At 27.4% G+C, this 22395-nt stretch overlaps 1 protein-coding gene across 1 annotated transcript; it reads left to right on the plus strand.

The window, feature by feature from the left end:
- Positions 1–1480: 1480 nt before the first annotated feature.
- Positions 1481–6411, plus strand: LOC124945733 (protein DEFECTIVE IN MERISTEM SILENCING 3-like). The gene is made up of 8 exons (XM_047486221.1): positions 1481–1618; positions 2012–2141; positions 2302–2416; positions 3668–3893; positions 4729–4920; positions 5035–5355; positions 5625–5850; positions 6075–6411. The coding sequence occupies exons 2-8, from the start codon at positions 2016–2018 to the stop codon at positions 6081–6083; spliced, it is 1215 nt and encodes a 404-aa protein (XP_047342177.1). The 5' UTR covers positions 1481–1618; positions 2012–2015; the 3' UTR covers positions 6084–6411.
- Positions 6412–22395: the final 15984 nt, after the last annotated feature.

Here is a 22395-nt window from a genome sequence, read left to right on the forward strand (position 1 = left end):
AAAAAGAAAAAGAATTTGTGATGAAAAGAGATGAGAGATGTATGGGCGGGTTGGAATAGAGGATTTATTTGATTAGGTTAAAATGATAAAATGAGGTTGATTAAGTTAAAAAAATAAAAAGAGGAATTATATGAAATTAGGTTTAGAAAATAAAAATAGGAGACTTGTTTCAACAATCATCTTAGGATCAAAGTCATTATTATTTTATATTATTATTTATATATTTAAAGTTCTCTCCAAGAACATAATTAAATAAATTTAATTATTATTTTTTAATATATATATATATATTATTATTTTATATAATATAATAAATATTAAATTTATTATCATAATTAATTTAAAAGTAATATATATATTTAAATATATATATATGTTAGTTTTGAATTTTTTTTATAAATATATAGTGACATTTTAAATTATGTATATAAAATTTAAATAAAATTAACACTATTTATTAAACTAAAAAATAAAATTAAAGCATTAGATAATAAAAAAAATTATTATAAAATTTTAAAAACTCTAAAATATTTAACAATTTCTTTTGTGAATGATTAAATAAATATTTAATAATTTAAATGTATAAATATATATTAATACATAAATAATTAAATTTATAAAAAATAGTAATTTTAATTTTAATTTAAATATCTAAATATATAATATAAATAATTAATTAATTTAGTATGTATTTAATAAAAGTTATAATCATAATAAAATAATTATAAAAAAATGAGTTTAAATAATAAATAAGGTTTTAATACCATCTCCAACGGGCACCCATAATACCCATAATGCGTTTCGGGTGCCTTTCTTTTTTCTGTAACCCTAAAAAAACTCAAAATTAGTTTTTTACCCTCTCTTATATGCGTTTGGACTGTACATCCTGCATTTTGGCCGTTTAATAAAAATGGCATAACTTTTAATTTTTTTACATTTAAATTAATCCTTCAACTTATATTTTTTTTATTTTTAAGATAAAAAGTTAAATTGTTTTCTAAATATATAATTAAATTATTAAATTTATTATATTTAAAATTTAATCTAATTTATTTTATACTTTATAATTTACTTTATATTTTTAAGTTATATTTTATAATTTTAATTTTATAAATTATCTTATAATATGTTAACAATGTTTGTTTTAATATAATATATTTGTTTATTTAAATGTATTAGAATTATTTGGTTGTTTATGAATCATTGATATATAATTAATTTTATTTTAATTTTATTAAATGAAAGAGAAAAGATTGAGGTTAAATATGTAAATTTGATAAATATATAAATAATATTAATAAGGTTAAAAAGTTAGTTTAAGAAAAAATATTTTTTTGGGTTTAAGAATGAATTTTTAGGTTAGAAATGAATTATTATTTGATGAGATGTTTTGGGTTTAAGAATGAGTTTATGAGTTGGAAATGGTGTAAGGAATAAAATAGGTTAAGGAATAAAATAGGTTAATTAAGGAGAGTAATCTTCAAAAACACAGTTATATAGGGAAAGCTACTCAAGCATAAGAGAGAGAGAGATAAACGCATTTGTGACAAGAGATTGAGAATAAGGCGGTGATTCGAATCTACAATCGACTCCAGTCAAGGTTCAACCTAGCCAAGAGGTATTCTAAGGACTGTTCTGAATTTTCTTTTCCAGTTACCGGAAATCTCAATGCTGCTTATCATCATCATAATCTCATTTCCGGTATCTGTTAGTGTAGTTTTTCTTATCGCTTACTGGAACGGATGAATTAGTACATAAAACGCATGAAAGTCTTCGATTAAATACGTTTCTTATGATGCATGTATAGCTATATATCAATATTCGATTCCTTGATTTTTTCAGAGGTTAATCCATATACGTTTAAATCTTACACTAGCGAAAAACACTTAAGATGCACCTGCCTCTAATTTCTAGTCGAGTGTCATGTTTTACATTGACAAACCTGTTATTGTTGCAAATTCAGTATTTTTTATTGTGATTAATATAAACCTGATATGGTTGTTTATTCTAGACTTATGTTTATACCATCATCCCAAGATCAAATGTACGCCGACCAAGAGGATGCTCACTTGAATTCTAAGATTAATGGTGTGCAAGGTGGATCACTGCAAGAAGCTGAAATGGCTGTCTCTATGTCTAAGGTTGAGTATGTAGAATAGCATTGATCATTGCAAATAGTTGTTGCACTGTACATTAATTTATCACTAAAATGTGGTTGTTGGTCAAATCCTTGTTGGGTTCTTATTCTTTGAGAGGGAGAGGTTGATCATTCCATTTACCAGTGAATATGAAATTTTGCAGAAAATGGAGAATGATCTGTCGAAGCTTGGTGGAATAATAAAGAAACATGAAGAGGATCTTAAGATATTGCAGTCTCAAAGGAACAAAATGGAGCGCACTATTCTGGATCTGCGAGGTAGTTTGTTTGACATCATTGTTTTGTTTGAGATGTAAACAATGGTTAAACTTTTGATTTTATTTATAGATTTTCTTTTTCATTGGAATGTGTATCTATAATAGTGAAAGAAGTTATTAATTGATCAATGAAGGGATGGTTTTTCAATTTCTATAGTTTAAGTTGGGAGAAATGGATTTGCATCTTATAGAAAAGTGAAATCCGAAGCCATAGCTTATATTGATATATATAATAAGATATTGTGAAACTTTTGGATTAAATTGAGAAAGCTAATTATCAACTTCGTAGGAAAATGTATTCTCCATATCCTTTTAGGTTTGTTTTAGGTTGAAATTTCAGCTTGACTAGCATTAACTAGAAATGAAATTTTGAATTGAGCAATATCAAGATTTAATTGAGAAAAAGTCTAATATCCCCTTGAACTTTTGGGGACAATAAGTCTCGGTACTCAATAGAAATTTTGTCTATGAACTTTAAGAGGGGCAGATAAGCGCTTTTGTGACAACTTTAAAAAATCCATCTTACCATTAAAGTTCTTATTTGATATGTGATTTATTCATCCAATAATGAAGGATGCATAGATTAACATAAAACCTACATTGTCTCTAAGCCCTTAATCTACTTCATCTTCTCAGCTCCAATCATGTTGTAGGTAACACCGAATCTCCAAAGATCACTCAAATGCAATAATCATCACTCATTATCTTTTGTTGTGACCAATCATAGCTCCAAAGGAGTTTTATCTCTTAACACTTCTTAACTGGCTCCATCCTCTCATATCTAACATTGAAAACATGCTTTCTTTTAGTGTGATAGGGGAGGAGGCTTGTAAGGGTAATCACTTGTAATTTTTTGTTCAAAGAAGATTGATTTACTGTGAAAATTGGACTTGGACAGTGAGAGGATGGAGTCCTAATATCTAAGGTTTTAGTTCCAAAGTCATGTCTTAGAAGATATAACCGTCAGATCTGATGATTTAGGTAAGGGCGATTCTAACAAAAGCATTGATAGTGGCTAACATGGGGCATTTGTGTTCCTTCTAAGAAAGTTCAAGGGCGAAATTTTCTATTTTGAGAGAGGGCCTTGTTTTCCATTTCACCCAGAAATTTTAGGGCATATTGGTTCTTTTTCCTCTTGACTCCTCGGACAAATGAGAAACCAATAAGTAACATGAATCTAATTTTTGCTTATTCATGTTTGACCTTTTATATTTCGCCCACCTAACAATTTTTATTATAAATATTATCTCAGTTACTCTTGGGATGTATCATTCATCTCCAAAAGCTGTGGACCCTGTTTGTATCAAAAGTGAGGAGGAAACAAGTGAAAGCATATCAAAGCATGATAAATCTGCTGCTGGTGTTCTATACCAACTGAATACTCATCATGCCAGCCATACTTCTGAGCTTCCTTTAATTAAGAATGTGCTGGGTACTGTTGCAACACTGGGTAGAGTAGATGATGACAATCTCAGCAGGTGCATTGGAGTCTTCTGTAATTTATCGATTGCATTTTTCAGAATTTTATGCTTATATTTCTTTAGAACTCCATCTTATATCTTGCGGTCCTATTGATTATGCCTCCAAAATTGTTCATGTGTTTAGATTAAAATTTTCATTTCTTGGATCATGAACTAACTTATGTTCAGGTGCTTCGTATTTGGAAACTGAATCTAGAACAAGTTAACCAAGCTGACTGTGGAGACTATAGAGCATTGTACTCATTAGAAATATCTAACCAAAGATATTTATGTTCTTAAATTTTCTATAATTCCCAAACATAAATTATGTTTCCTTACATTTTGTCCATAGGGCAGAAAAAGAATTTGCCTTTTTTTAAATCAGGATTACTTACTTTTTTGGACTTCCTGGAATCAGGATTATGATACAAGGAAAAATGATATTAGGGTTAAATATAGTGGCAGGAATAAAGTGACAGTTATAATATAGTAGTATAAATAGAATTAAGTAGAAATCTTGAACATAGAAGGACAAAAGAACTATAGTGAGATGGGGAGTGAAGAATCAAAGGAAGTAGATAGAACACTAATTGCTAGGGTGAATACCATGGGGATGAGAGAGAAACTCTAACAAGAATTTTCAACTAAATCATTTCATAATCCACTCTTCACAACTAACTGTTCTATTTATATTACTATATTATAACTGTCACTTTATTTCCGCCACTATATTTAACCCTAATATCATTTTCCCTTGTATCAGATTACTTAATTAACTTTAATTTTGAATGATGGATATATGAAAAAGACATGCTTATTGTCAATGGTTGTGTTCTTTTCCCTGGTTTGTAAGGCTTCTATCAGAGTACCTAGGGAAAGATCTTATGTTGGCTGTTGTATGTAAGACTTATGATGGTGTCAAAGCGCTGGAAGCATATGATAAGGATGGTTCTATAATAAAAGGTTCTGGGCTTCATGGTCTTGGAGCTTCTATTGGAAGGCCCCTGACTAACCGTTTTAATGTCATTTGTCTAGAAAAGTTAAGGTATGTAACCCATATGGTCTATTTCCAAATTGTTAAGTATGGATTCAACTAAAGTATTTTCTTCATTCATCTATTCTTCTTTGTTTCTCTTTCTTATCCTTTTCACCTTTTCAGACCTTATTTTGGAGAATTTATTCCTAGTGAACCTCAAAGGAGACTTGATTTACTGAAACCACAATTACCCAATGGGAATACACCACTTGGATTCATTGGGTTTGCAGTAAACATGATCAATGTTGATACTGCAAATTTGTTCGGCCTCACCCCCAATGGGCTCGGTCTCAGGGAGACTCTGTTCTATTCGCTCTTCTCCAGCCTTCAAGTGTACAAAACAAGGGCAGAAATGTTGCAAGCTCTTCCTCTTATAAGTGATGGGGCAATATCCTTGGATGGTGGGATGCTGAAGACTACAGGAGTGTTTTCCTTGGGTGATCAGTAAGAATCTTTGCCTCAACCTTAATATTTTTCTAACATGTGATGACTATAACAATTCACCTCTATATGCCTTAATTAATTCTGTCTCAAAGTGGTGAACCATCTTTTCTTGCTAATGGTTGATGTTCTCCCTAATATACATTTGTTGAATAATTTCTTGCAGATATTGATGTACATTTTCCATTTCATTTTATATAATCAACAATTTCAGGAACTATTTGGATGATGTTTTACTTATAGTATTTTTTCTTGATTGTTTGTGATACAAGGGCAGACATAGGCTTGAAATTCCCAAAAAGCTCTGGGGTGGCTAATCTGTCTGTGACTTATTATGAGACTGAAAAACAAATAAAGGCGATGGAATTGAAAAAGGAAAAGGCCCAGAAAGACATGAAGAGATTACTGATGCTGCTAAGCAATGCAAGAGCCAGTTTTGAAATTAAGAAGCATGAGTTTTTGATGTTCCTGGCACAAGGCTCGTCATATATTCATCAGGTAACCACTAAAAGCCTAGGAGAACAAGAGACCAAACATCTATATTTTATAAGTTGTATCCAAATTCGCTTTCTTTTTGGATGATAGAACACTGTATGTACCTCTAGTTTGGGAAGAAAGATGAAACTTCAAATACATTGAATTTGCTATGTGCTATTTTTGAACCGTATTATTGCATGTTCTATTTCTTGACAAGTGATTTTAAACTTTAAATGGTCTTGCAGGAGCAGTAGAAGACTGAACAAGATAGAGGACGACTATGAGATGATTACTAAATATAATGTTAGTTGAGTCTTATGATGGTCATGTTCTTCTTGGGATTGCAAATCTCGAACATCTTTTTGGTGCAAAATGTATGTTTTCCAAATGCATTTTTGTTTATAATGATGTAAACTCCTAATTGCTAGCATCATAGTAGAAGGAATGTTGTTTAGTTTGTACTGCTTATTACGATCATGTGTTCACAATGATGAGCCCTTCAGAAGCATAATTTTAGGCTGTGATTCATTCAAACTTGATATGAAGTTATTTATATCAATGTTAAGACTCGTGGCCAATGCATCTCAAAAAAACTGCTTGCTTCTAAATAGAGTTGTTAACTTGCTAGTTATCAGATATATAGACCTTTGGCTGACATAATGTTTTAGATTACCGTCATCTTTTATTGATGGTATAACTTTCCTAAACGCATAAGCTCGTTCTTTTCTTGTATGATCAAATAAGCAGTTTACTTCTATATGTTTCATTTTCTTGTAATATTAGGTTGGAGGCAACATAGAATGTAGATGATAGCATGATTATCTAATGAAAAATGCATCTTTAGTTTTTCAGAACATAAATTAGGCGAAAATATTGTGCTCTTTTGTAATGTGTGTTTTTTTTTGTAGGGAAGTTGTAGTTGTATCTCAGTGCCAATGAGATTTTGTCATAAGGATTTTTTTGTGTGTGGATGAATGAGTGAGATTATATTTTTTTGTTCACTTCATTCGTCTGATCTTAACTGAACTAATTAAGAGGTTTTGTTTGTTGTAGAGTTGTTTATTTGTGTTAAATACCTGATTATAATGGTTTAAGTGACTCTATTCTCACTAAAAAAATGCTTTATATTATGATTGGGGGTTTCCATGTTTGGAATCAGAAGGGGGTGCACAATTAAAAATAATAGGAAATCATAATAGGGTAGGATCCGTACCTTTTTTTTTTTTTTTAATAAATTCTTGAGTTTTTTCTAAATAATTCTTGTTTAATAAAATTAGTAAAAATCTAGGTTTTTTTTAATTTTATTCCTATTATACTCCTCTTTATATATTATCTCTCTATATATATTTTATAATTAATAATATTTTTTAAATGAAATAATTTAATTTATATTAAATAAAATTTTAAAATATAATAAAATAAATATTAAAAAAATTATAAATATGTTAATATTAAATTTTATTAATACATAAATAAAAATTTAAATAAATAAATTTTTTATAAATCACTACTATTATCATTTAAATATTATATAAAATAATATAGTATATTATAATTTATTTATATTGTGTATTTATTTTATTTAATATAATTAATATATAATTTTTATATGAAATAAATGTTATAAGATAATAACTAAAATTCAAACAAGTTTATTAGAATATTTATTTAGAATAATTGTTTAAAGTTAGTTTATATCAAAAAAATTAAATAATTTTTTTATAAATATTTAATTTAAATGAGATATATTTATAAATTAATTAATATTTTTATTTAAATATATTTTACTTTATTTTCTAATATAATTTTAAACTATTTAAAATTTAAATGGTACATTAGATAATATAATGGGTTATAATTTTATTTATATTTTAAACTTATATATATTTAATATAATTTTTTTAAATGAATAATTTATTAATTTAATTTATATGAAAATAAATTTTATAATGTAATAAAATAAATATAAGATATATATATATTTATATATATTATTTTTTATTAATATAAAATAAAATATTTGAGTAAGGGTAATTTAAGTATTATAATAAATACAATAATTGATTTAATTTATGATGGGATTATTGAGTTTTAAGATAAAACTTCTCAAAAACTAAAGATCAAACAAACCCTTTGGAGTAGCTTTCAAAATAAGATAAATTGTTACTTTTTGAATAAATAAGCATAAAGTCAATTTTCTGTCTGAAGCTAGATAATAAGATGTGATTTAAAATATTTGATTGGAAAACCAAATGTAAATTTCTTATGTATTGTTCTAAATAGTATTAATAAACTTCCTATATGATAAGAGGTTTTTAACTAAATTTCGTGATATGAGTAATGGAAGTTAGGAACAAAAGAAAAGATACGAATCTGATGTGGTCTGTCACTTGTGCAGGAGAGAGAAATAAAAAGAATTGTTATGTTTGGGACAAATTTTTTTTGAACATTATTATGTTCGGGACAAAAATGTTTATGAAGAGGCGGTGAGAAAAACTAAATTTTGTATTTTTTGTTCTCTCCTAAAAATGTGACAAATCAAGTCGAATTCGTGGCATTTCTTGATAACGTGTACAAATCATTTCTCAAAATATTTATTATCATCCTAACATTGAAAATATCAATGAGGTGTAGATGGGTTACAATGCTCATGTCTTCTTAATATTTTTTTTAATACATTTTTAGCTTGTAAGAGTCCAATTGATCCATTAACATTAATATGCAGACATAAATTTTACTGCTAAACCTTCATGAAATTAGTTTTTTCTTTATGTTGATTTGGTTGGTTGTTATGAAATTGTTGAACTCTTGCTAATTTGGACGTTAAAAAGATTGGGAGAATTTTTTTTGGTATTGTAAGATACATAAGCTCATCAAAGCAGTAAATTATAGTCAACTATTTAGAAATAATCTATGCTTCAGTTAAACGTGTCAATTTTTATTTTTAATTTTTAGTTAGATTTCTTGAATTGATAAAATAAACAAGAACTATTTGATTGAGTTCTTGAAGAGAAAGATTGATATAATATTATTGATTGAATAAATAATCTTTACAATAGTTTATCTATTTATAATAGTAATAGAGAAATAACTAAATTGAGAAAATATAGGAATCTATATATATATAATGATGCTTAATTTTTAAAGTGTCCGAATTGCCGGGTCGAGAGCTGTGGTTTATTTGGATACTTGGGTCGGATTGTGGGTTGACCCGCCTTTAAATTTAAAATGGTTAAAAATAAAATAAAAAATGCTAGAGGTATGTTTCGAACTTGCAACCTAACAAAACAAGTACAACTCTTTAACAAACTAGGCTACAAAAACTTTATACTTTAAATTCAACACCAAATTTGATAAACGCGGGACGTTTTAATATTAATATAAGTTCAACTTTTTAACTAACTAATCTATATATATATATAATGATGCTTAATTTTTAAAGTGTTCGGATTGCCGGGTCGAGAGCTGTGGTTAATTTGGATACTTGGGTCGGATTGTGGGTTGACCCGCCTTTAAATTTAAAACGGTTAAAAATAAAATTAAAAATGCTAGAGGTATGTTTCGAACTTGCAACCTAACAAAACAAATACAACTCTTTAACCAACTAGGCTACAAAGACTTTATATTTTAAATTCAACACCAAATTTGATAAACGCGGGACGTTTTAATATTAATATAAGTTTAACTTTTTAACTAACTAATCTATATATATATAATGATGCTTAATTTTTAAAGTGTCCGGATTGCCGGGTCGAGAGCTGTGGTTAATTTGGATACTTGGGTCGGATTGTGGGTTGACCCGCCTTTAAATTTAAAAGGGTTAAAAATAAAATTACAAATGCTAGAGGTATGTTTCGAACTTGCAACCTAACAAAACAAGTACAACTCTTTAACCAACTAGGCTACAAAGACTTTATATTTTAAATTCAACACCAAATTTGATAAACGCGGGACGTTTTAATATTAATATAAGTTCAACTTTTTAACTAACTAATCTATATATATATAATGATGCTTAATTTTTAAAGTGTCCGGATTGCCGGGTCGAGAGCTGTGGTTAATTTGGATACTTGGGTCGGATTGTGGGTTGACCCGCCTTTAAATTTAAAACGGTTAAAAATAAAATTAAAAATGCTAGAGGTATGTTTCGAACTTGCAACCTAACAAAACAAGTACAACTTTTTAACCAACTAGGCTACAAAGACTATATATTTTAAATTCAACACCAAATTTGATAAACGCGGGACGTTTTAATATTAATATAAGTTCAACTTTTTAACTAACTAATCTATATATATATATAATGATGCTTAATTTTTAAAGTGTCCGGATTGCCGGGTCGAGAGCTGTGGTTAATTTGGATACTTGGGTCGGATTGTGGGTTGACCCGCCTTTAAATTTAAAACGGTTAAAAATAAAATTAAAAATGCTAGAGGTACGTTTCGAACTTGAAACCTAACAAAACAAGTACAACTCTTTAACCAACTAGGCTACAAAGACTTTATACTTTAAATTCAACACCAAATTTGATAAACGCGGGACATTTTAATATTAATATAAGTTCAACTTTTTAACTAACTAATCTATATATATATAATGATGCTTAATTTTTAAAGTGTCCGGATTGCCGGGTCGAGAGTTGTGGTTAATTTGGATACTTGGGTCGGATTGTGGGTTGACCCGCCTTTAAATTTAAAACGGTTAAAAATAAAATTAAAAATGCTAGAGGTATGTTTCGAACTTGCAACCTAACAAAACAAGTACAATTCTTTAACCAACTAGGCTACAAAGACTTTATATTTTAAATTCAACACCAAATTTGATAAACGCGGGACGTTTTAATATTAATATAAGTTCAACTTTTTAACTAACTAATCTATATATATATAATGATGCTTAATTTTTAAAGTGTCCGATTGCCGGGTCGAGAGCTGTGGTTAATTTGGATACTTTGGTCGGATTGTGGGTTGACCCGTTTTTAAATTTAAAACGGTTAAAAATAAAATTAAAAATGCTAGAGGTATGTTTCGAACTTGCAACCTAACAAAACAAGTACAACTCTTTAACCAACTAGGCTACAAAGACTTTATACTTTAAATTCAACACCAAATTTGATAAACGCGGGACGTTTTAATATTAATATAAGTTCAACTTTTTAACTAACTAATATATATATATATATATATATATATAATGATGCTTAATTTTTAAAGTGTCCGAATTGCCGGGTCGAGAGCTGTGGTTAATTTGGATACTTGGGTCGGATTGTGGGTTGACCCGCCTTTAAATTTAAAACGGTTAAAAATAAAATTAAAAATTCTAGAGGTATGTTTCGAACTTGCAACCTAACAAAACAATTACAAGTCTTTAACCAACTAGGCTACAAAGACTTTATATTTTAAATTCAACACCAAATTTGATAAACGTGGGACGTTTTAATATTAATATAAGTTCAACTTTTTAACTAACTAATCTATAGATATATAATGATGCTCATAAACTTAAAACGGTTAAAGATAAATTTAAAAATATTATTTGTAGGTTTCGAACTTGCAACCTAACAAAACAAGTACAACCTTTAACCAAATGTGATTGAGATGTGGTTTGTCGAGGGATAATAGACCAGTATCATTTGAAAGTGGTTAAAGAAATATGAATAAAATATTTAATTGACCAAAATGTGAGGTTACGATGCTAATTTTTAAAGTGTCCGGATTGCCGGGTCGAGAGCTGTGGTTAATTTGGATACTTGGGTCGGATTGTGGGTTGACCCGTCTTTAAATTTAAAACGGTTAAAAATAAAATTAAAAATACTAGTGGTATGTTTCGAACTTGCAACCTAACAAAACAAGTACAACTCTTTAACCAACTAGGCTACAAAGACATTATATTTTAAATTCAACACTAAATTTGATAAACGCGAGACATTTTAATATTAATATAAGTTCAACTTTTTAACTAACTAATCTATATATATATATAATGATGCCCATAAACTTAAAACGGTTAAAGATAAATTTAAAAATATTATTTGTAGGTTTCGAACTTGCAACCTAACAAAACAAGTACAACCTTTAACCAAATGTGATTGAAATGTGGTTTGTCGAGGGATAATAGATCAGTATCATTTGAAAGTGGTTAAAGAAATATGAATAAAATATTTAATTGACCAAAATGTGAGGTTACGATGCTAATTATTAAAAATTATGAATCAAATATTTAATTGACCAAGTGAAAGTGTAAAGTCACGAAATGAGAGATTCATTCGAAAAAAATATGTGATGAAACATGTGATAAAATAAGTTGTTTTATCGAAGTGAATAAAATGTGAAATGAGAGCATTATATTTTTTATTTTAATAATTTTAAACATTGAATAAATATTATTAGAATTTTTTTTATCCTTATCCATGTGTATCGCACGGAAATTTTCCTAGTATAATTAATAGGAGATAAATAAATAATTTCTCTTATTTATTTAATACTTTATCACCCCCTTCAAGCGAAAAGGTGAGGCACAAACCGTGAGCTTGCTACGTAAAAGAGCAAATCGATGAGAAGAAAGACCTTTGGTGAAGATATCAGCCACTTGATCTTCAGTAGGAATATACTGAATGAGTAGTTGTTTACGAGCAACTTTTTTTATTTTTTATTTTTCGAACAAAGTGAAAATTGATTTCAATATGTTTTGTGCGAGCATGAAATACCGGGTTTGCTGATAAGAATGCGGCACCAATATTATCACACCATAGAACCGGGGAAGAAGAAAGTGAAACTCGAAGTTCACTAAGTAGAGATTGAATCCAACAAAGATCAGCAGTTGTATATGCAAGAGCACGATATTCAGATTCAGTACTAGATATGTGGCTGTTTCAAAAGCTTCACTCCAATAATGTAGTGGCATAGATGCATGGGCCAATAAAGTGAGACCAGTTTCCGTAATATGACGAATTTTTCGTTCAGTAATGCCATTTTTCTCACTAGTATGTGGGCAAGATAAACGATGTAAAATACCATGATTATCTGTTAATGATTTGAAATTTCTATATTCTCCTCCCCAATCAGTTTGCAATATTTTGATTTTACGACTAAATAAATTTTCAACAAGTCGAAGAAAGTTGATAAACGTATTCAAGACATCCGACTTTTTATTTAGCGGATATATCCACATGAATTTGCTAAAATCATACACAAAATATACGAAATAACGACAACCATTAGATGAAAATTCAAGAGGAGGTCCCCAAACATCTGAATGAATTAGGTCTAAAGGAGCCATAAATGTAGATTTTGAAGCTAAAAAAGGTAGTTTATGTGCTTTCCCATATTAACATGATCCACAAAAAGAAATAGTATTACTACCTGAAACTGGTAATTTAAAGTGTGATATAACTAAAAATGTAGTAGCGCTAGAAGGATGTCCAAGTCGTGAATGCCAAATTTGAGCCGGAGATCTAATACTAATAAATTCTTGTTTATTAGAACATGTTGAGAACGAACTTTCAGTAGGTTCAACGCAATAAAGTCCGTCCTTGAGTAATCCCTTAAGAAGCACTATCTTTGTATCACGGTCGTTTCCGACTTTGATAGTTTGATTGCCTGTATAAGGAGCATGTACATGTAGATTATTAAGATCAGAAGTAATATGGTCGGTAGCACCTGAATCTGGACACCAAGTGGGATCTACAATAGTAGAAGATGTAACTAACATTGTTGTAGGATTTGTAGAAGAATTAAAACGAGGGCACTCGAGAGCACTATGTCCTTGTACATTACATATTTGACAAGATGGATTATAAAAACAACTTTCGGAGCGATGACCAATTTTATGACAAAAATTACATTGCGGACGATTATTGTCTCGGTTCTGTCTTTGGTTCTTTCTGCCTCCATGCCTATAAATATAAGCAACATTCGCCGAAACGTTTGAGCGCGAAATATTTTCATGATTAAAACGAGAGCACTCGAGAGCACTATGTCCTTGTACATTACATATTTGACAAGATGAATTATAAAAACAACTTTCGGAGCGATGACCAATTTTATGACAAAAATTACATTGCGGACGATTATTGTCTCAGTTCTGTCTTTGGTTCTTTCCGCCTCCATGCCCATAAATATAAGTAACATTCGCCGAAACGTTTGAGCGCGAAATATTTTCATAATGGAATTTTCTTTTCTTGAATATGAGTCGTTGTTCATAATTTAGAAGGATGTCTGTCATCTCATTAAACAATAGATCTTGTCCGGAAGTTAGAGCACATATCATCGGCTCGAACTCGTCTCCAAGCCCGTTGAGTAGAGTTAGTTACAGATCTTGATCAGAAACATATTGTTCGACATCGATAAGTGCATCTGATAGGTTTTTGATGTGTTGAATGAAGTTAAGAAGAGAACCACTACCTTTGTGTGCGTTTAGGAGTTGATTCCGTAACTCAAATAGTCGGCTCTTTGATTGAGAAACATAGATTTTCTCTAAGGTTTTCCAAAGTTCTTGTGCCGAAGATGATTTTGAGACTTGTTGACGAATCTCATCGGTCAATGTTAAAAAGAGCCATGCAAGTACCCTTTGATCTTGGATACGCCATTGTTTAAACTTTGGATTCTTGATTTGAATTGTATTATTTTGACCATCTGTTTCTTGAAGAAATTTAGTTTCAAGATTTCCTTCTACTATATCTATAAAATCATAACCTATAATGATTGGAGTAACTTGTGATTTTCAATAGATATAATTATATTTATCAAGCTTTACGCTTCCAGATATTATTGGTAGAACTGAGTGATATTGTTCTTCCATTGAAATCGTTTTCGAGGTTTTCCCTTATACTTATACGCTCTGATACCAAGTTAGATTTCTTGAATTGATAAAATAAACAAGAACTATTTGATTGAGTTCTTGAAGAGAAAGATTGAAATAATATTATTGATTGAATAAATAATCTTTACAATAGTTTATTTATTTATAATAGTAATAGAGAAATAAATTGAGAAAATATAGGAATTGGTTATTATATTTAGCCTAATTAATAGTAGATAAATAAATAATTTCTCTTATTTATTTAATACTTTATTATTTGATGTTTATTTTGGCTCTAGTCAAAATTTTGACATTTATAAATTTGTAAAATATGTTCATTAAAATCATAAATATTAAATTATATATATATATATATATATAATTAATGAAAAAATTTATAATAAACAAATAATACTAAATCTTTTTTTATTAATTATAAATTTAATAAATCAGTTCATTTATTTGAAAAATTAATAACAAATTTGTATGTGTAAATATAAATGTACTATGTAAAATTATATTAATTTATAAACTCTGTAAAATTTTAAATTTCAAATATAAAATTATAATTAGTTATAAAAGTGTACTCCAAATTAGAATATTATTTTTTTATAATCCAAATTTTAGTAATATTATTTTTTGTTCACCCTTTGTAACATTAAAATAAAATAGGATTATAAAAAAGTATGAGAGATCATTAGAACAAAAGAGTTGGTGATCGATTGACATAAAATAGTTTGGTCATCAAAGATTATACCTTGGCACCAATTCATCCTCTAGATGACATTCAGGAAAAAATTGGTGACAAGAGACAAAATTAAAAAGTATATTAATATTTTAGACGTCAATTGCTCAATCTGCATAGTAAAAGAGGAAAACATTGACCATCTGTTTGGGGTGCGCATTTGCATCCAAGTTGTGGATCAATTTTGTATAAAACATGAATATCACTAAATTTCTAAGTACATGGAACGAAATTATAGAGCTTGTAAAGAAAAATGCTAAGGGCGACACCTTCTACGCGAATGTTTTAAATGCTTTTTTGAAGCCCATGTCTACAATACCCGGAGAGAAGAAATACAAGAATTCATAGCACGAAAAGAGAATAGAAGAAAAAGTTATGGATGATATTGTTTTTTATGACAACGCTTTCATGCATATATGGAGAAAAATTTCGATTAATGAAGACAATTGCTAGCTCAGCTAAAGATGGAATATCCACTATAAAATCATTACAAGGAAAAAAGAATGTTCAAATAGTTCTTGTTTGATGACTTGTTTATAATTCAATTGTTTGTTGTTCTGTTTGTTCTGTAATTCAGTTGATTAAAACTCAGTTTGTATTTTCAACAAAGTTAGGACCTGTCTATCTTTATTTCATGTAACTCAATTTTCCCACATTTGAGATTTTTTTTAATAAAATGACACTAAGTTGTTCCCTCCTAAAAAAATGAGTATATTATCAGTTAAATAATTCATATATATATATAATAATATTTAATTTGAATTTGTCGTGTCGAGAGATATGATTAATTTGGATATATATATATATGATAATGGGTACTCGTATACTCGATACCCGAGGGTACACGATAATCGGGTTCGGGGTCGGAGATGGGGAGTGTTGGAAACCAAAATCCGATACTCGATACCCGAATATATTAATATTAATATATATTAATAAAATTTAAATGACTTATCAAATTCCACGTCACAAGTTGTAAGTACTAAATGTGATTAAATAAATATATTAATTATTTTTATCATTACTCTTAACATCATGCTTAACATCATTTTCTATGAACATCATGCTTAACATTATTTTATTCATTTATAATAAGTGTTTCTCTCTCATAGTATCTCCATTAAACTTTACTTCAAGAGTTTAAGTCTTCATCTTCTATCTTCTTCAACCTTCTTCTAGTTTTTGTTCAAAGTCTCCAATAACAAAAAAAAATATTATATTTTTCAACCTCTACCACATAAGTTACATAACTATGCAATTAAGTATTGTTTTCATTTAATAAAGTTATGCATGTTCTTCAACTTTTACAATCTTATATTTATTTATTAACTTAATTTTCAATCTTTATTTTGTAATTTTTCTTCCGTTTTAACAGCAACAAAGATAATTTTTTTTAGATAGGTAAGTATTACTTTTATCATTTCTAAACTTTTTGTTTAATATGTGGAATTTCTTGATTACTAGACATTTTCTTATTATATATATATAGGCATAATTGATATATGCCACATACTTTCATTATACATATAATATGTCTATCAGTTATTTTGTATTTTGACTCAGATTAAATAAACCACATTAAACATTATATAAATTTATCCAATGGATTTTCACAACTCACAAAACTAGGGTCGCAAATTATAATAGAATATTAATCTTATTAAATATTTTTTTATGAAATAATATATAATTTAATAAAGTAATACAATAAATAAATTTATTTTTTATAAGGCAAAAATAAAGGATTAGAGTTTTTTAAAGAATATTAAAAGTTCCTTATATTTAGTTAATATATTAGTTCAAAAATAAAAGAGTTTTTTAAATATTATGTTTAACTATATTTAAGAAATAATAGTTCAATATATTAGTCATTTATTATTTTTGTTGAAGATTCGATGTATGTTATTAGTTAAATACTTTAATCTTAATTCTATTTTTTGTATTTGTTAATGTTGATTTTTATTTATTGATTTTTAGGGCCTGTCCTAAATAGGTTTATTTGGTTTATTTTGGCTAAAGTGATAGAAAAACCTGTATAAAATATGGATAAGTTTATTTAGGTAGGGCCTGTCCTAAATAGGTATCAAATTAGTTTTCTCACAAAAAGCATCCTTCTACTTAGAAGTGTATTCAAGAAGGATGTTTTTTGTGAGAAAACTAATTTGATGATTTTATGAAGTTTTTATCTTTAATTAAGAATTATGTTCTATCACTTCTAAGTTTATTTGTATTTTTATAGTATGAATGAGTTTATATTATGTAGTATGGATGAATTTATATTATATAGTGTGGATGATTTTCTATCTATTGTTTAAAGATATAATATTTATTAATAGTTTTAGGTTAATTATATTTTGTAGTAACATATTATATTTAATTTATATAATTTTAGTTAATGAAAATATTTTTTTTAATATCGGGTAATGGGGTACCCGTCGGGGATCGAGTACCCGAAGAATCGGGGATGGTGATATAAATAGAGATACTCGTTAGATTCTGGGTCAAAGTCAGATAGTAATTTGAAAATCGAGTTCAGGGATGGGTACTTCACTACCTAGCGGGTGGGGGTACCCGTTGCCATCCATATATACTGTATATGAGAGTAAAAAGATTCATGAGTCGGATCGTGGGTTGACCACCCATAAATTTGAAACGGTTAAAAATAAAATTAAAAATGCTATATGTATGTTTCAAACTTGCAACCTAACAAAAACAAGTAAAACTCTTTAACTAACTAAGCTAATAAGACTTTATAGTTTAAATTCTACACAAAATTTAATGAACGCGCAACATTCATAACAATATAATATATATATATATAATAATGTTTAATTTGAATTTACAGGGTCGAGATCTGTAGTTAATTTGAATATATATGTTAAAGTAAATGAATACTTGAGTTAGATCGTGAGTTGACCCGTCCATAAACTTAAAATGGTTAAAAATAAAAATAAAAATGTTATACAGTATGTATGTTTCAAACTTGCAACCTAACAAATAATGTAAAACCCTTTAATCAACTAAACAAATAAAACTTTATAATTTAATATCTACACAAAATTAGATAAACGTGCGACATTCATGACAATATATATATATATATATATATATATATATATATATAAATAATGTTTAATTTGAATTTTCTGAGTCGAGAGCTGTGGTTAATTTGGATATATATTTGAGAATAAATAGATACTTGGGTCGGATCGTGGATTGACTCGTCCATAAACTTGAAACGGTTAAGAATAAAATTAAAAATGTTATATGTATGTTTCAAACTTGCAACCTAACAAAATAAATAAAATACTTTAACCAACTAAGCTAATAAGACTTAATATTTTAAATTTTACACAAAATTTGATAAACGCGCGACATTCAAAACAATATAATATATATATATATATATATAATAATGCTTAATTTGAATTTGTCGGGTCGAGAGTTGTGGTTAATTTGGATATATATGTGAGAGTAAATGGATACTTGGATTGGATCGTGGGTTGACCCGCCCATAAACTTTTAATGGTTAAAAATAAAATTAAAAATGTTATATATATTTCGAACTTGCAACCTAACAAAAACAAGTAAAATCCTTTAACAAACTAAGTTAATAAGACTTTATATTTTTAAATATACTCAAAATTTACTGAACACGCGACATTCATGACATTATAATATATATATATATAATAATAATGCTTAATTTGAATTTATCGGATTGAGAGTTATGGTTAATTTGAATATATATATATATATATATATATATATATATATATATATGTGTGTGTGTGTGTGAGAGTAAATAGCTAGAAACTTGGGTAGTATCGTGGGTTAACACATCTATAAACTTGAAACGGTTAAAAATAAAATTAAAAATGTTATATGTATGTTTCAAACTTCAACCTAACAAAAACACGTAAAAACCTTTAACCAATTAAACTAATAAGACTTTAAATTTAAATTATACACAAAACTTCATGAACGCGCGACATTCATAACAATATATATATATATATATCTAATAATAATGCTTGATTTGAATTTGTCGGGTCGAGAGTTGTGTTTAATTTGAATATATATGAGAGTAATGGATACTTGTGTCGGATCGTGGGTTGATCCGCCAATAAACTTGAAACGGTTAAAAATAAAATTAAAATGTTTAACATTAACAGATGAGGCGGAAGAGAGAATGTATGCTGGAAGGTGTAATCAAATGTTGAGAATGCCGGTTTGAGTAATGCAAACATAGGTGAAAAAACTTAAAAGTTCATCCACAAAGGGTAATTTAGGTCATAATATCATGCCGAAAGGTGTAATCGAATGTTGAGAATATCGGCTTGAGTTAACCATTATAATAAATACAACATAAAAAACAAAATAAAATCAATAAAAAAATTACAATAATTTTAAAATATGTACTCAATGTCTTATACTTGATAAATAAAATTAAGGATAAGAAATTTAATTAATTTAATTATATATAATGTTATATATATCCTTATTAACGAAAATATGTTTATTTAATATTAGAATAAGAGATATAATTATTTTTATTATGTTTTTTTGTATGAACACGGGAAATTTATATAATATATATATAGTTATTCAAAATATAACTTACAAAATATATATATGCATACACAAAATTATAAAATTATTTCAACAATTTTATACTTAAGACTAGGGTTCGAATCCCTCTAAAAGTAATTATTATATGTGTGTGCGCGAAAATTGGTTGATGTAAAAGAAGCGAATCTCGGCTTGAGTAACGTAAATAATTGTTGAGAAAGCTTAAAGGTCTCTACACGGAGGGTTCGTCATCGTCAATGAAGGGTGATTCAAGACCTAAGATCATGCCGAAAGAGGTGTAATCAAATGTTTAAAATGCACCTTGGAAACCACAAAGTTCTTCCATACAGGGTGAGCAAAATTCTATGGTGCGAATTGAGAATGGTTAGAGTTAATAATGCATCATTCAAAAGATAATTTAGATGATATATATGGGTGCAAAATATTTTAATAATGAATTTTTTTCTTTTTAGTATTAAAATTATTATATATATATATATATATATATATATATATATATATATATATATATATATATATATATATATATATATAATTGAATGTTTAAGAATGCAAATTGAAGAACACAAATTTCTTCCATAGTGGGTGAGAAAAAGATATAGTCGAATACTTAAGTATGTGAGAATTATTATGGTTAATAATGCATAATTTAAAATATAATTTAAATTATATATATGGGTGCAAGAGATTTTAATAATGCATTTTTTTTAGTATTAAAATTATTATATATATATATATATATAAATCCATAAAATATAATAAATATTTGTTATTTTAGTTTATAATGTTTATATATATATATATATATATATATATTTTTAAAATATATAAATTAAAAAAAACTAAAAATATATTTAACTAAATATATTAAGTTTTAAAGTGATTAAATTTTATTTATTTATTTATTATTATAAATAAATAAAATAAGATATTATATACTTGAAATAATATTTTAGAATTAATAAAAAAATTAAAAAGAAAAATATCAATATCAATAAATATATATATATATATATATATATATAATTAAAATGGCTGAAATAAAAGAAATAAAAAATTACCTATTAAAAATGAAAATTATAAATCAAATTAATAAAAATATATTAAACTAAATATGTTAAGTTTTAAATTTATTCAAAAATTTATTTGAAACTTATTTATTATTATTAAAAATTAAATTATGATATTTGGAAGAATATTTTTTATTTAATTATATATATATTAATTTTAAATAATTTTTAATAATTTATTATTATAAAAAAATAAATAGAACATTGTATGTACAATTTTTTATTATATTATTATTAGTATAAAGTTAACTCAATGGGATATGTTCACTAACCGATAATAAATATTATTATAATCTCTAATATATTATAAACAATAATATAAGGAGAGATCTTATTACTTTATCGAATATGATATTTTACAACCTATCATGCATGTCCTATTTATAGAACTAAAATAATAAATAATAAATAATAAATAATAAATGTAGAATATGAAATGAAAAGTCTTTATTAATGATGAAATATGAAAGACCAAATTTCATACATAATGACATCCATTTATTATTATATTTATAATATGTCATTTGCATACTGCCTCAATAAAACCTTACCAAGAAAACATAGTGGGATAAAACAATGATGAAGGGAAAAAGAGTGCAATACGTATGCTTATTAGGATTATACTTCCCCTCTTTGTAACATCACTTTATACTCTTGAATCTCCAAATGCCAATTTTATACACTATCTTTTCAAAGGTCGTAGTAGGCAATGCCTTTGTAAATAGATCTGCTAGATTATCTGATGAACGAATTTGATGAACATCAATATCACATTTCTTATGGAAATTATGAATGAAAAAGAATTTTGGTGATATGTGTTTCGTTCTAACGTCTTTAATATATCTTTCCTTTAATTGTGCAATACAAGCATCGTTATTCTCGTATAAAATTGTTGGAGAATTCTTATTTACCGATAAACCACATGATTTTCGAATGTGATGCATAATTGATCTCAACCACATACATTCTCGACTTACTTCATGAATAGCTTTGATCTCTGAATGATTTGTATATGTAACGATAATTGTTTGTTTCATAAATCTCCATGATATATCTATACCACCATATGTGAATACGTAATCCGTTTGAGACCTACCATTATGAGGATCAGATAAATATCATGCATCTGCATACCCAATTAATTCAGCTTCACATACATGTGGATAATATAATCCCATGTCCATAGTTCCTTGAAGGTACCGAAAAATATGTTTAACTCCATTCCAATGTCTCTTTGTCGGTGAAGAACTATATCTCGCTAGTAAATTTACTACAAATGATATATCGGGTCTAGTATGATTAGTTAGATATATTAATGCTCCAATAACACTATGATATGGTACTTCAGGACCAATTAAT

This window comes from Impatiens glandulifera, chromosome 7 (assembly GCF_907164915.1).
Source record: "Impatiens glandulifera chromosome 7, dImpGla2.1, whole genome shotgun sequence".
NCBI classification, from domain to species: Eukaryota; Viridiplantae; Streptophyta; class Magnoliopsida; order Ericales; family Balsaminaceae; genus Impatiens; species Impatiens glandulifera.

Bases quoted from the DNA above. Each gene is read 5' to 3' on its own strand.
- LOC124945733 (XM_047486221.1), top strand. From the start codon at position 2,016: ATGTTTATACCATCATCCCAAGATCAAATGTACGCCGACCAAGAGGAT. The intron at 4,921-5,034 runs GTATGTAACCCA...TCACCTTTTCAG, and splicing joins ATTTGTCTAGAAAAGTTAAG to ACCTTATTTTGGAGAATTTA. The intron at 5,356-5,624 runs GTAAGAATCTTT...TTGTGATACAAG, and splicing joins GTGTTTTCCTTGGGTGATCA to GGCAGACATAGGCTTGAAAT.